At 47.7% G+C, this 13584-nt stretch overlaps 1 protein-coding gene across 4 annotated transcripts in view; it reads left to right on the forward strand.

The window, feature by feature from the left end:
* VDR (vitamin D receptor) overlaps positions 1-13584 on the forward strand; it is a 62992-nt gene that overhangs the window by 19759 nt on the left and 29649 nt on the right. For 3 of the 4 annotated variants that reach the window (XM_030816677.1, XM_003252233.4, XM_012508605.2), the window contains 2 exons: positions 2207-2287; positions 5986-6133. In XM_030816677.1, the coding sequence (XP_030672537.1) occupies positions 5988-6133 (146 nt within the window). In that variant the 5' untranslated portion in view covers positions 2207-2287; positions 5986-5987. Of the gene's footprint in view, positions 1-2206; positions 2288-5985; positions 6286-13584 lie in introns of all 4 variants that reach the window. The other variant, XM_012508606.2, reaches the window with a different exon arrangement.

Here is a 13584-nt window from a genome sequence, read left to right on the forward strand (position 1 = left end):
CCTATAGGGTTGCACTTGGACTTAGAGGCTGGATCTAGGCTATCTCTCCTAAAAGGAGCGTCCAGTAGTGGAAAGTTGAGTGAGGAGGAGAGGCCCAGCTATTGAATGGGATTTTCCCGGATGAGAGGGGCTGGGTGACAGAAAGTGGATGGATCCTGGCTGAGGCCTGCCATCCCTTGGCCTGGGGATCCTTGGAAGGAAAAGAACAATCCCCAGGTTCTTCCCTCATGACCTGGGGATTGTTCTCTGCATGGGTCCCAACCTCGTGGAAGTGAAAGGTGTCCAGGGCTTAGGATCGCAGAAATGACTCGGAGCTAAGCTACCTAGATTCAAATCCAGCTCCAAAGACAATCACCTTCCCTGCATCTCAGTTTCCACCCCTAAGATAGGGGCAATAAAGTACCCACTGGAGGAGGCTCTTGTGAGAGTGAAGTGAGTGAGGACACAGGGAAACCACGGAGCAGGGCCCAGTGTGGCGCAGTAGGCATCTGCTCTGATGATTATCATTGGAAAAGGACCCAGTTGGGCACTGCAATCAGCCTGTCCTCGTTTGGCCCCAGGAATCACCACTTGCCTAGCTGTGGGACCCGGGGCAAGTCACTCAGAGTGCTCTGAACTTTGGCTTTGCTACCTGTAAAGTAGGACTGCTCCCTGCCTCACAGAACTGTGTGAGGGCTAAATGAAATAAGGTATGCAGAGCTTAGCAGGCCTGGCATGTAGTAAATACTCCAGAAACATTTTTTTTTAAGTTCCAGGGCAGTGGTCTACCTGGATGTCACCTCTGACCTCTGAAAACCACAAGGATTGAGGATAGGAAAGCAGTGCTCCTTTCTGCATCCACCTTGTCCCCACCTCACCTTCCTGAACACCAGGAAAGGAGCCTGAGGAATCAGTAAGGCCAGAGGAGGAGCCCTGCAGAGCGTGGTCAGCTGGGAAGGACTTGGGCAGTAGGAGCAGAGGGGGCAAAGGAGGGCCTGGGTTGGGGGTACATGGCAGCATGCCTGTCCTCAGCAGACACCTCCCACTGCCCATGCTTCCTGGTGGGGTGGGCCAGCCCAGCTTAGGTTATCTTGGCTCATTGTCCACTGGTGTTTTCCTCAGATGCTCCCTGGGAGCTGGCAGTGCTGGAAGGGGTGGCAAGTGGCCTCAGCCGGCTCCCAGTTCTGGGACTGGGCCTAGGTCTTGGAAGCCCCTTGAGCTCTCCCCCTTCCCTGCTGAGGCCACTGGAAGACAGAGGTCTCCAAAGAAAGACAAAAGCTGGGGTCTAGACATACCCCATCTGGGGTCTGACTTAAAGGTGACCTTTGCCAGGGTCACCTCCTGTTGGCATCAGAGAAGGAAAGAAGTGTGTGTGTGTGTCTGTCTGTTTGTCTACATCTGCAGGTGGACAAGCAGGGCTGGGTGTGAGTGGAAGCGGAAAGGATAGTATTCTGCCCATCCCTCCTTCCTGGCCCCCCCAGCCAGCTGCTAAGATCCAGAGTCTGGGCAGCAGAGTAAACCCTACTGCAGCTGGGGGTGTTGAGCGTGTCTGGGGAAGAGCTAAAAGTGGCAGAAAACATCCTGTTTGAAAGCAATGCATTGCTGTATTTAACCCTTGCAGCACCTGCTCCGCCTACACCCAGTCTCCACAAACAGGAGATCTCAGACACCTGCCTTTGAAGCTGTCCCAAGAGGCCAAGGCTGTGGGCCGCCATCCAAGCCCGCCCCATTCCCAGCTCCTGTGCGGCTCCTCCTCTGCCCTGCCTCAGGCAGCCGTCTTCCCGCACTTAGCAGCGGGCCACATGGCCCAGTTGCTCTGCTTCCTGAGCTGCCTACAATCTGGAGATGGAGGGGGTAGTGAGAGTGTGGGTCTCCCTAAGGAAAAGGCCCTTCCTCCCTCCTGACACCCTGGGCTGTGAGAGGAGAAGGAGTGCCTAGGCGGGAGGCTGTTTCCTTCTGCCTGGGGCTGGTTGCCGCCACCCCTTCCCACAGCTCCTGCTACTCCCTGCCTCGAGGGAGGGCCATCCTGGCTGCTGCCCAGCCTCCACCCCCACACCCCTGCCAGCGATGACATGGCATGCCTGCCCCCAAGAAGCCACTTCTGTTTGCAGTCCCTGATCTGGGGACTAAAGTCCCTGGAAAGAGCCTCTCGTGCCCACTTCCTTAGAGACCGGGGAGGGGGTCAGCGCTCTGCCTTAGATAAAAGTTTTCCCCTTCTCCATTTCAGAAGCCTTTGGGTCTGAAGTGTCTGTGAGACCTCACAGAAGAGCACCCCTGGGCTCCACTTACCTGCCCCCTGCTCCTTCAGGTAGGTGTTTCCTCATCAGCCACAACTTCCCTGGCTTTCTGTTTTCAAGGGGCGGCGGGGAGGGGCGGCATAAGAAGGCGGTGGGCAGGGGAAGGAAAGGATACCACCCAGGATTTTGCAAGGTGGGTCCCGGGCCAGCAGAATCTGCAGCTGAGATGCATGAGTGTGTGGGGTGCGGGTGGGAGTTCCGAGAAGGGCTCAGGAGATGGGGCTTGCTGGCTCTGGCCACAACCCTGGCTGGGCTCTCCTGTGCGTCTGATGTTTCCTATCCAGCCCCTGTCTCCTCTTTCTCTTTCCTGCCTTCTTTAGTCTCTGCCTGTCATTCCTGGGACGTTTAGCTCTCAAGCCGCGGAGGCTTGGACATCTTCTCCACATGTGGACTCTGGTCCTGGGCGCTGGCTTCTTGATAGCAGCAAATAACCTCAAGCAGGGTTGGGTCTTCTATCAGCTCCCCTGAAATGGTCTCGTTCACTGTGGGCCTCTGGCTGCTCGATCCAGCCTTTCCAGCCTTCACCCCCAGACTTCCTGATGTCAGGGAAGCACCCCACCCCATTGCAGGACTGCCCCATTGCTGTGCCGTGGTAGTATGTTTTTCCAACTCGCTTGCATCATAGCATCTCCAAATGAGCCCACGTGATGCTGAACATATGTTGACTGATTTAACAGATATTCCTTCCTACCCCCCATTTGATTTCTCTGTTTTCCACGAAATCCACCGGATACTTGGGAGCCTGGATGACCCAGACTCTGTAGCAACACCATGATGACTCGGAGCTGCAGCATCTCAGTTCACCCAGGGTTAAGCCACAAGCATCCTGGACGGTTTCCCCTATTACCCCACAATGATATTGGGCCTCCGAGATGCTGGCCACATCTTGAATGTGTGCTATGTTCTAAAACCTGCAGGCGTCAGCTTGGGCTTGGGATGGTCTTTGGGGACAATGTTGATAGACCCACAAGCACTTTTTCTATTTTGAATTGTTTTTAAATTATGAAAAGTTTTATATATTCAGAAGGGCATGCAAACACAGATGTACAAAACATAGATGTAGTGTTTTGATAATAAGAAGAAGAAGAAGAAGATACCATATGCTCACTACTCAGAGAAATAGAATACTGCTACTATATAATGCACACCCCTCCCTGATCTCATCTCGCCAAAGGTTTCTGTTCATCATTCCTTTGTTCTTTTTTTCTGAACTTTTCTTATAGGTTCAGGGAGTACCTGTGCAGGTTTGTTACAAAGGTATATTGCATGATACTGAGGTTTTGAGTATGAACGGTTTCCCAGGTAGCGAGCATAGTACCCAATAGGTTGTTTTTCAGCCCCCGCCTCTGTCCACTTGTATTCCCGGTGTCCATTGTTCTCATCTTTATGTCCATATGTACATGATGTTTAGTTCCCACTTATAAGTGAGAACATGTGCTATTTGGTTTTCTGTTTCTGGGTTTATTTCCTTAGGATAATGGTCTCCAGCTGTACCCATGTTGCTGCAAAGGAAAAAGGACATGATTTTGTTCTTTTTTATGCTTGCATAGCATTTCAGGGTGTGTGTGTATGTTTGTATATATATATATATATATATATATATATATATAAATAAAGAAAATACAGTATACACACATATGCTATATATACAGTACACACACATATACTGTATATACAGTACACACACACATATACTGTGTATACAGTACACACACATATACTGTATATACAGTATACACACATATACTGTATATACAGTATACACACACACACATATACTGTATTTTCTTTATCTAGAAATAAAATACAGAGTTGATGGGCACCTGGGTTGATTCTGTGTCTTTGCTATCGCTGCAATGATCTTTGTTCTTTTTCTGAAAGTGCTTCTCTCTTTATATATAGGTATATATTTATACTTGCTAAGCTTTAATGTACATATAGTTCCTAAACTTTAATATATACATTAAATATGTATTTATATATTTAATGTATATATTATATATACATTAGAGTTTAGCAAGTATAAATCTAGCTGTGAAAGAAATTAGCAATACTGTCACTATTACTATTAGGATAGTTCAAAAGTAATTGTGATCTTTGCCATTATTTTTGATGGCCAAAACCACAATTACTTTTGCACCAACCTAATACATTAAGGTTTCCAGGAAAAGAAAAGCTAAATGAGGTTAGGGAATCTCCGAGGTCTATGACCGGGATTCCCTCTGTCCCTTTGAGACTGATGATAACATATTCTTGCTTATCTGCACCACTTCTTTCCCTTGGTGTGAAGCTCTTCGGGGAATTTTTAGAAAGTATTTGTTTTATTCATTTGGCAGTAGCAGTTTCTAGACATATCTTAAGGTTTGGGCCTCTCTGGGCCTCATTTGTAAAGGGGATGATGATAATAGCGTCTACACCATGGAGTGGTATGAAGGTAAAATAAGACTTAATGAGCTTTGGTATTCCACACCCTAGATCAGAGATCATGGGCCTAGTCATTGAAAAGGAGCTCAGAGCCTCCCAAGGGCCCCCAGAATCTGCCTCTGTCACCCAGGGGCAGGAGGAAATGGTACCCTGGGGTGGAGTGGGTTCTTGTCTCTTCTTTCCCGGCTTTCTCTCTTATTTTTCTTCTGACATGAAGGACCCTTTGCCTAGGGTCAAAGGGGTCACTGAAACCTGTAATGACCCTTTTGAGGATTCAGATACAATTGGGAGAACTGGGAAGCAGTAGGGTCTGAAAGCATTTTAGGGCAGTCTGAGGTATCCCAGAATCATCTCTGAGCCTGACAGTAGACGGGGTCAGACGCAGCAGGCAAAGCCGGGGGCCCAGTTTTGGCTAATGAAAGAGTCAAGCCAGCTGCTTTCTGAGAAGGCCTGCCCAAAGCTGTGGCCTTTCGTTCCCTCTGTCTCTTCTCCTTTTCCTCAAGTATGAAATCCATCTCTAGATGATAATGCCTGTTTATAAAAAGCATCTCTGAAAACACAATTGTATAGGACTCACATGACCCAGAAGGACATTCAAAATAATGTTTTAAGTATTATTGCCAAAAAAAGGGGGGGGGGGAATTATCTTGAAATTTTGATTGTCTTGGTACCAGAACATCAGGGGCATAAGCCTATTAGCCCTGAGCTTTATGGTTGCGAGGAGCTGGGCTGGAATGACCAGGGCACCTAAATCCTCAATTCCCCTCACCCTCAGGAAGAGGAGACCTGAGGGTTTCTCTCCACATGTAGGTGCTGAGGCTGAGGGAGGACTCTTGTTTTCCCTTGGAGGGGGCGTTGGGCAGGATAGAAGCCCCTGACCCGGTTCAGGTCTGTGCCTGAGGCAGAACTAGTGCCAGTAGTATGCATGGGTTCATGCATATGATCCTTACGCCCTGGAAGTAAAACACCTCTTCCAGTGCAGACAGCGGGGGCATGCAGAGGTGAACCACTAAACCCAAACTAACCTGACAGATGCAACATCTGAAACCAGGCAGCTGATTCCAAGCCATGCTCTGAGCTAGCTGTGCAGGGAGAATCATGTACGAGGGCTCCGAAGGCACTGTGCTCAGGCCTGGGCCCTGGGGAGATGCCCACCCTTGCTGAGCTCCCTGGTGGTGGGGGGTGGGGGCGGTGGGATGAGGCTGGGGGTGGGTGGCACCGAAGATGCCAGCTGGCCCTGGCACTGATTCTGGCTCTGACCGTGGCCTGCTTGCTGTTCTTACAGGGATGGAGGCAATGGCGGCCAGCACTTCCCTGCCTGACCCTGGAGACTTTGACCGGAATGTACCCCGGATCTGTGGGGTGTGTGGAGACCGAGCCACCGGCTTTCACTTCAATGCTATGACCTGTGAAGGCTGCAAAGGCTTCTTCAGGTGAGCCTTCCTCCCAGGCTCTCCCCAAGGGAAAGGGAGGGAGAAGAAGCAAGGTGTTTCCATGAAGGGAGCCCTTGCATTTTTCACATCTCTTTCCTTACAATATCCATGGAACATGCGGCGCTCACAGCCACAGGAGCAGGAGGGTCTTGGTGAGTGGTATCTTCTTTTCCCTCCTCTCAGCCCCAGATCTTCCTCTGACTCACTTGGAAATCACTTTCCTGAGGTTGCTGTGTGGGTCTCTATCTTTCCATTACACCTGTGACCCACAGCCTCCTGCAGCAACCCGTGTGTCCATCCTTCCAGAGTGAACCTCCTGCCTGTTGATCACAGCTTCCTCACCCAAGAGACAGGCATGTCTTTGGGGAAAGCCCAAGAACTTGGCTTCAGAGCTTGCCTTCCCATCCAATCCAAACTGTTCCTTGGAACAAGGGAAATGGCACCTCTTGTCGGGTCATCACGATCTGTACCCATATCTTCACCCAAGGACTGTTTGTCCTGGCCTGAAAGCCAACCTTGGAACACCCAGGCAGTGTCAGGAATGTACCTGCATTCCTGTTTGATCAGGGCCAGTTTCTTTACCAACACACTCCCCTTACATGAGCCCAGGATTACAGATGTGAAAGGTGTGGGAAAAGCACTGGAGGTTCCCGTTCAAAGCCAGGGTGGGAGGGTGGGAAAGGGACGAATTGGGGCAGGAACTGGGAATCATGAGAAATTAGCATTTGGCATGTATTGGAGAGAGACAGAGAGTAGCCTGAAAGAAGGCAGCCAAAATAGATCTTCTGTCTAGCGGTCTAGACTGGAGGTGGCTATGACAGGGCTCTAACCATCAAATGAGGAAAGCACAAATCAAGTCCAGAGGAGGATGCTGAGATTGGCTTGGTTGTTGTCTAAACGGGAGCGCTCTTCTCGCCTTGGGGGCACAGTGAATTCAAGTCCAGGCGCTTGTATGGGACTTTTACTCAAGGACTTGGGGGCTCTCTGTCAACACAAGCTCCTGATTCACCTGCCCTCTGCCTCAGGAATCAGCAGGCCCAGAGTTTCATGGCCTTGAGCAATTGCTGGGCAGCGGGGTTTCTGTGGGTGCTAATTGCCTGTTTGGCCTGGCGCTGGCTGCCCGCTTGGCTTCCCCGCAGCCTACTCCCCAGCTCGGGGAACCAGACAAGCAGCATCGCTGGCTCTAAGTCGTGTTGCTGCTTTTGCCAATCCTCGGGCCTGAGGTCCACACATCCTGCAGGGTGGGCCTTCTAGAGCCCCAGTTGTGCGTCCCAGGTGACACACGGACCCTTTCCTGCCAGGTCCTGGGACTTGGGGGGCTGCCTTGAGTGCTAATGAGAGGGGAATCTAACACACACCTCAGAGCCTGCTTACTACCATGAAACCCATCAGAAAGGCGTGGTCTGGAGTGCTGGCCATGGCAATAATTTATGGGATGTCCTTGCTCAAATGGATGTCCTTGACATCTCTAGGTTTTCGTTAACTCAACTAACGGCATGCATGTATTGATATCCACCCCCTCTGCTACACAGTGTTAATCTGAGGATTAATGAGATGACATGTAAAAAAGTGCTTTGAAAAACACTTTTTCAGTCTGATGAAAAAAGCTGAGATTTTTGAGCCTGATGGGCCACTACTGCTGCCCTTCGTGGAACCACGCTCTCATAAAATAAACAAAAGCCTCGCAGCCAGCCAGCCAGCTACTTTCCTCGTGTGTGTGTGTGTGTGTGTGTGTGTGTGTGTGTGTGTGTGTGTTTGTGTGATTTTTTTGTAGTGATGGGGCCTCCTTATGTTTCCCAGGCTGGTCTCAAACTCCTGGGCTCAAGCGATCCTTCCATCTTGGCCTCCTAAAGTTCTAGGATTATAGGCATGAGCCACCATGTCTGGCCTTGCGTTTCTTTCACTCATTCCGTCACCAGACTTGAATCCGCATTTATAATCTGGCATTGGGCTAGGAGCTGTCAATATGGAGATTCTCCCCGAAGGTCATATCTTGTCAGTCTGCAACCAAAACATTTGGTTATGGAGTCTCTACCCCCAAATCCACTCTCTCCTCCTAGACCTCCTCCCCGCTGAGATCCAGCTCTGGGAAATGAGAATCTTAGGTGGCAGCTGGTTGGGTGGTGACATATTGGAGGCCAGTTCCTCACTGGAGTGGCTCTGACTGCCATGCATCTGTGGTTGCTGTCCTTGGACACACCGCTAGGCTGGGAATCCTCAGGACAGGAGCGTGTGAGGCATCTGGGTGGAGGGAGGACAGGTCCTGTCATGCCCCAGGCTGAGTGTGGAAAATGGCAGAATGAACAAGGATGGTATGTTTGTAATCTGTGTCACCGCAGACTGACAGAGTGGCTGTGTTTCTTGTGGGCACATGATGCCACCTTAACCCACTCTTAGTCCACCTTGACAAGAGCCCTTAGAGTCTGTTGCTGGCTGTTGGTCACAACCACTGCCTGCAATGCCTGGCACTATGGGCTGCAGGCTGGTTTTGTCTTGTGACCCTGTCCTCAGTCTACCTTACTTAGCTCTTTACTGTCCCTGTCTTGATGACTAAGCCAGGCTGCTACATTCTAAAGAGCCAACATGTCTGTCATTTGTTTGAGGATGTGGATGAAAGAGAATGAGTGGGGTTATCTATGGATTGTTCAAGAGTAATGCTCAGAAACTTGAGGGAAGGTCACTGAAGCTGTCAAGAAAGACAGCTGCAAGGTTCTGAATTTTGTTTGATATGTACATAAACAAACACACATGTTCACACACACACACACACACAGAACGTCAATCTTCATTATTCATGGATTCTGTATTTGCAAATCTGCCCACTTGCTAAAATTTACCAAAATCAATACTTGCAACCCCTTTGTGGTCATTTGTGAACATGTGCAGAGCAGTGAAAAATTCGCATGGCTTGGCACCTATTTTCCCAGCCAGGGTCTTCACAATCTATTTAGTGCTATGTTTTTTGCCTTTTTTTGATTTTTGTTGGCGACTTTGCTGTTTAAAACAGTTCCCAAGCGTAGTGCTGCATTGCTGTCTGGTGTTTCTAAGTGCAAGGCCGTGATGTGCCTCACAGGGAAACTATGTGTGTTAGACAAGCTTCCGGCGGACAACAGTGCTGCTGGCTGTTCAGTGTTAATAACTCAACAATATCTATTGAATAAGATATCTTTAAACAGAAAATTCACATAAGACAAGGTTATGTGTTGATCAGTTGATGAAAATTTTGTGACCAGAGGCTTGCAGAAACCTCACCCTGTGTTTCCCCCAGGAACAATGTTTCAATATTCACTAATCCAGTGTCCACAGTGACTATAGACCATAACTACCGTGAATAATGAGAATCAGCTATACATACATCATTTCTCCTCTTCTTCCACCCCTGATGCCTGCTTCTCCTTCTTTGCTTCATCCAAATTTTATTTGGAAGTTTTCCATTTTGGTCTGGTCCAAATAGTTGCTTGAGAACCCTGTGGTCACTTATATCTGTTTGTGAAACTCTGATCCTAGGAAGCAAGGACAATGTCAGGGGTCTGTACCTTCTCAGTGGTGGGCGCTGCATCCTTGCATCCTCGGGAACACAGAGATGACAGGAACCAAGTCCTTGCTCTCAAGGAGTTTGCTTGACCATTTTGTGATAGTTATTGATAGACAGCATTGCTTGAATATTGGGTCACTAGCTGTTTTCCAAGCCCTGGAAACCAGTAATCCAATCCCATTTGACCATTTAGTATTTGGTTTGGCTTCTAAGATAGTTAACTAAACTGCTCTAGGAGTCAGCTGTTATCAAAACGAGTCTAAGACTCATAATCTAGCTGAAGTGTGATGATGGTTAGAAGGTTAGAGAGGGATCACAGTTCTATTGATCTATGATTGGGCATTAGAGGCCATTGCTTGTCAATTCCTCCTGCAAGCTATTTCATGTTGCTTGTGCTTCCTGTTATTCTGGAATACAGGGACATCCTCAGAGAAAGGTGATATTTCCAGTGCGAATATAAGGTTGGCACAGGCAAGCTTGTAGATGGCCAGACACCTCTTGGCTGTATGTTAACAACTAAAGCATAAGTAACAGCCAGAGGAGGAAAAACATTTGGAATAGGTCTATTCCAAATGATATATATAGTGGATGATCCATATATGTATATGCATGTGGATGAATATGGTCATGGATGGCTTCGTCCAGGGTCTGATATAAAGGGAAAGGTGTAATGGACAGAGAAGAAAATCAGAGGAACCCCTTTGATGAAGAGCATGAAGGTGGATGGTGAGGTTTAAGAGCTGATCCTGGAAGCCAAGATGAGAAACAGGTCATTGTTTGCCTGCTTATCTTGTTTTCTTCCTCCCTGTTGGGATGCTTTAATAAGGACACTGTGCAGCTGTGCGCTACAAGCTACAAGCTAACAAAGACAGTGCAGAGAAGTGCGTTTTCACTTCCTAGCTCCAAGGTTCTTGAGGACTTTGTTAATTATGGGTCATGTGGAGTGCAGGGGGCAAAAGGTAGGCTGGTGAGGATCCAGAAAGATGAGGAATGTTCTGGCATTCAGGAAGGTCACCCCACTGATATTTGTAGCTCTTCTAGCAACCTGATGTGAAAGGAAGCAGAGAAATAGGGCAGATGTCCAGGAATTTAAAACTTAAACTGCTTAAAGGAGAGAAAACAGAGAAAAAAGGGAGGAACAGCCACACGGGGTATTCTATGGGCACAAGTAAATGAGTGACCAAGAAGTCAGTGTTGCTGGAGAAACTTTGGCCAGGTCCACTTTGGCAGCTGACCTCCATTCACAGATATTCAAGGATGTGAATGAAAGAGAATGAGTGGGGTTATCTATGGATGGTCCAAGAATAATGTTCAGAAGCTTGGGTAGAGAAGGCCAAAATGTTTGGAGAGGGAAGGTCACCGAAGCTATCAAGAAAGAAAGCTGCAAGGATAGGATTTTACATTACCTTTTTGTCATTCTTTTATTTCTTTTGAAATTCAGCACTCTAATCAGGGCTCATTTGCATGACTTTGCACTCAGCACACACTTGAGATCTTCCCTGTGCTTGGGTTATACAGGGCCAGTGGAGAGCATGGTCAGATGTGAACCCACACTTCCAAAGCATCCTTCTGGAGACTGCCTGAATCCCTAGAGGGATTTGTCCTAGAGGAGTCCTTCAAACAGCCTCTGCTTCATGCTCCTGGACTTTGGGAAAGGATGTTTTTGACTGCTGCTCTAGCTTGGATTGAGGCATGGTACACTCCTGATGACGACCGTAGTATATATGAAGATCAGTGTATTCGTCCATATTCACACTGCTATAAAGAACTACCCAAGACTGAGTAGTTTATAAAGAAAACAGGTTTAATTGACTCATGGTTCTGCATGGATGGGGAGGCCTCAGGAAACTTATAATCATGGCAGAAGGTAAAGGGGAAGCAAGGCCTGTCTTACATGGCAGCAGGAGAGACAGAGAGCAACTGAAGGGGGAAGTGCCACACTTTAAAAACACCAGATCTTGTGAGAACTCACTCAGTATCACAAGAACAGCAAGGGGGAAATCTGTCCCCATGATCCAATCATGTCCCACCAGGCCCCTCCTTCAACACATGGGGATTACAATTCGAGTTGGGATTTGGGTGGGGACACAGAGCCAAACCATATCAATCAGATTCCTTGGAGACAAACAGTTCTTGATTCTAATTCCACCTTTCACACTTGCTAGCTGTGGCTTAAAGCAAGTTATTCAACTTTCCCATGCCTTTTTGTGTCACTTGTAAAACAGGGATAATACCTACCCAAAGGTTGTCGAGAGCATTGGAGATAGTATGCAAAATACTGGCCTAGAAAGCTTCCAATGGTGATAGCTAGTATCATTGTCCCTTTTTAGTATCTTAGTTTTAAAGACAGATGATCCTTTCTTCCTTTTCTCTACCACGGAACTTGGAAAGTATAACTGTGTGATATGTTGGCAGTGGTCTCTGAAAAGAGGTTCCTAAACGGAAGGAGTTAAATATCAGGTATGAAGAGGGAAGGGCTGGGCCAGGGGCTCTGAGAGAGCTTCATGTCAGTCAAAGGCTGGGTAGAACTGGCTGGTGCTCAACAGAACTGGACAGTGGTTGCTGTAACTAGCACAGGGGCTGTGGCTCTAGACATCAGGAGCTACAGCATATAAAACAGCAATATGGTTTCAAACTCTGCTGCCTGCAGGCTCCCATGCTAGGCACCCAGAGAGCAGGCCTAACACATGGCGGCTGCTTCCGGGGTCTCAAATTCTTAATGAGATGGTTAAAATCTACTTTAAAATCTACTTTGACCCACTCTCAGCACTCCCTCCCACTGCCTCTTTCTGCTAGTTTCTCTTCTTTCCCTTTATTTAGGGTTTCCTTTGTCCAGGTCTTGTTCCCTTTTCCTTTATTTAGTCCTTACAACTCTCTCTGAAATGTTGCTCCCATTTTACAGGTGAGACTAAAGCATGGGAAGGTTAAGTAACTTGCCCAAGGTTGTGCTTTAAGATTTAAACTCAAACATATCTATCTAACCAAAGACTACATTTCATTTTTAATGTTTAGGTAGTTATAGTGGGTAGTGGATTTTTTAAATGTAACGTCATAATATGGCTTTTTTTAAAAGCCAACAGTTTAAGAGGAACGTAAGTGAAAAGTACATCACCTTAGTTCCCTAGGGAACTAATTCCCAATTCTTAGTTCCCTACCTCCTCCGGGAAGCTGTCACTCTTGCCAGCTCATCGTGTTTGCTTCCAGATTCTTTATGTAAAAGTGCATATGTGTGTGTGTGTGTATGTGTGTGTGCATTCTGCATCTTGGTTTTATCTGCCAAAGAACACTTCTTCAAGCTCATTCCCATTTCAGCATTCTTCCTCTTTCTTTTTCATAGTCACAGAGTATTATATGGAGGTCCCATGAGATAAGAAATCAGTGCCTGGCTGGGCGCGGTGGCTCATGCCTGTAATCCCAGCACTTTGGGAGGCCGAGGTGGGTGGATCACTTGAGGTCAGGAGTTCGAGACCAGTCTGGCCAACATGGTGAAACCCCATCTCTATTAAAAATACAAAAAATTGGCTAGGCATGGTGGCACATGCCTGTAATTCCAGCTACTCGGGAGGCTGAAGCAAGAGAATTGATTGAACCTGGGAGGCGGAGGTTGCAGTGAGCCCAGATCGTGCTGCTGCACTCCAGCGTGGGTGACAGAGTGAAATTCCATCAAAAAAAAAAGAAAAAAAAGAAGGAAGGAAGGAAAGACAGTCAGAAAGAAGAAAGAAAGAGAGAGAAAGGAAGGAAGGAAGGAAGGAAGGAAGAAAGGAAGAAAGAAAGAAAGAAAGAAAGAAAGAAAGAAAGAAAGAAAGAAAGAAAGAAAGAAACCAGTCCTCTGTCATGGGCATTTAGGTTCAGTCTTTGGCTTCTCCAGACAGAGCTACAGTAACCACCATTGGGCCCATGGACAGATCTACCCACA

This window comes from Nomascus leucogenys, chromosome 8 (assembly GCF_006542625.1).
Source record: "Nomascus leucogenys isolate Asia chromosome 8, Asia_NLE_v1, whole genome shotgun sequence".
NCBI classification, from domain to species: Eukaryota; Metazoa; Chordata; class Mammalia; order Primates; family Hylobatidae; genus Nomascus; species Nomascus leucogenys.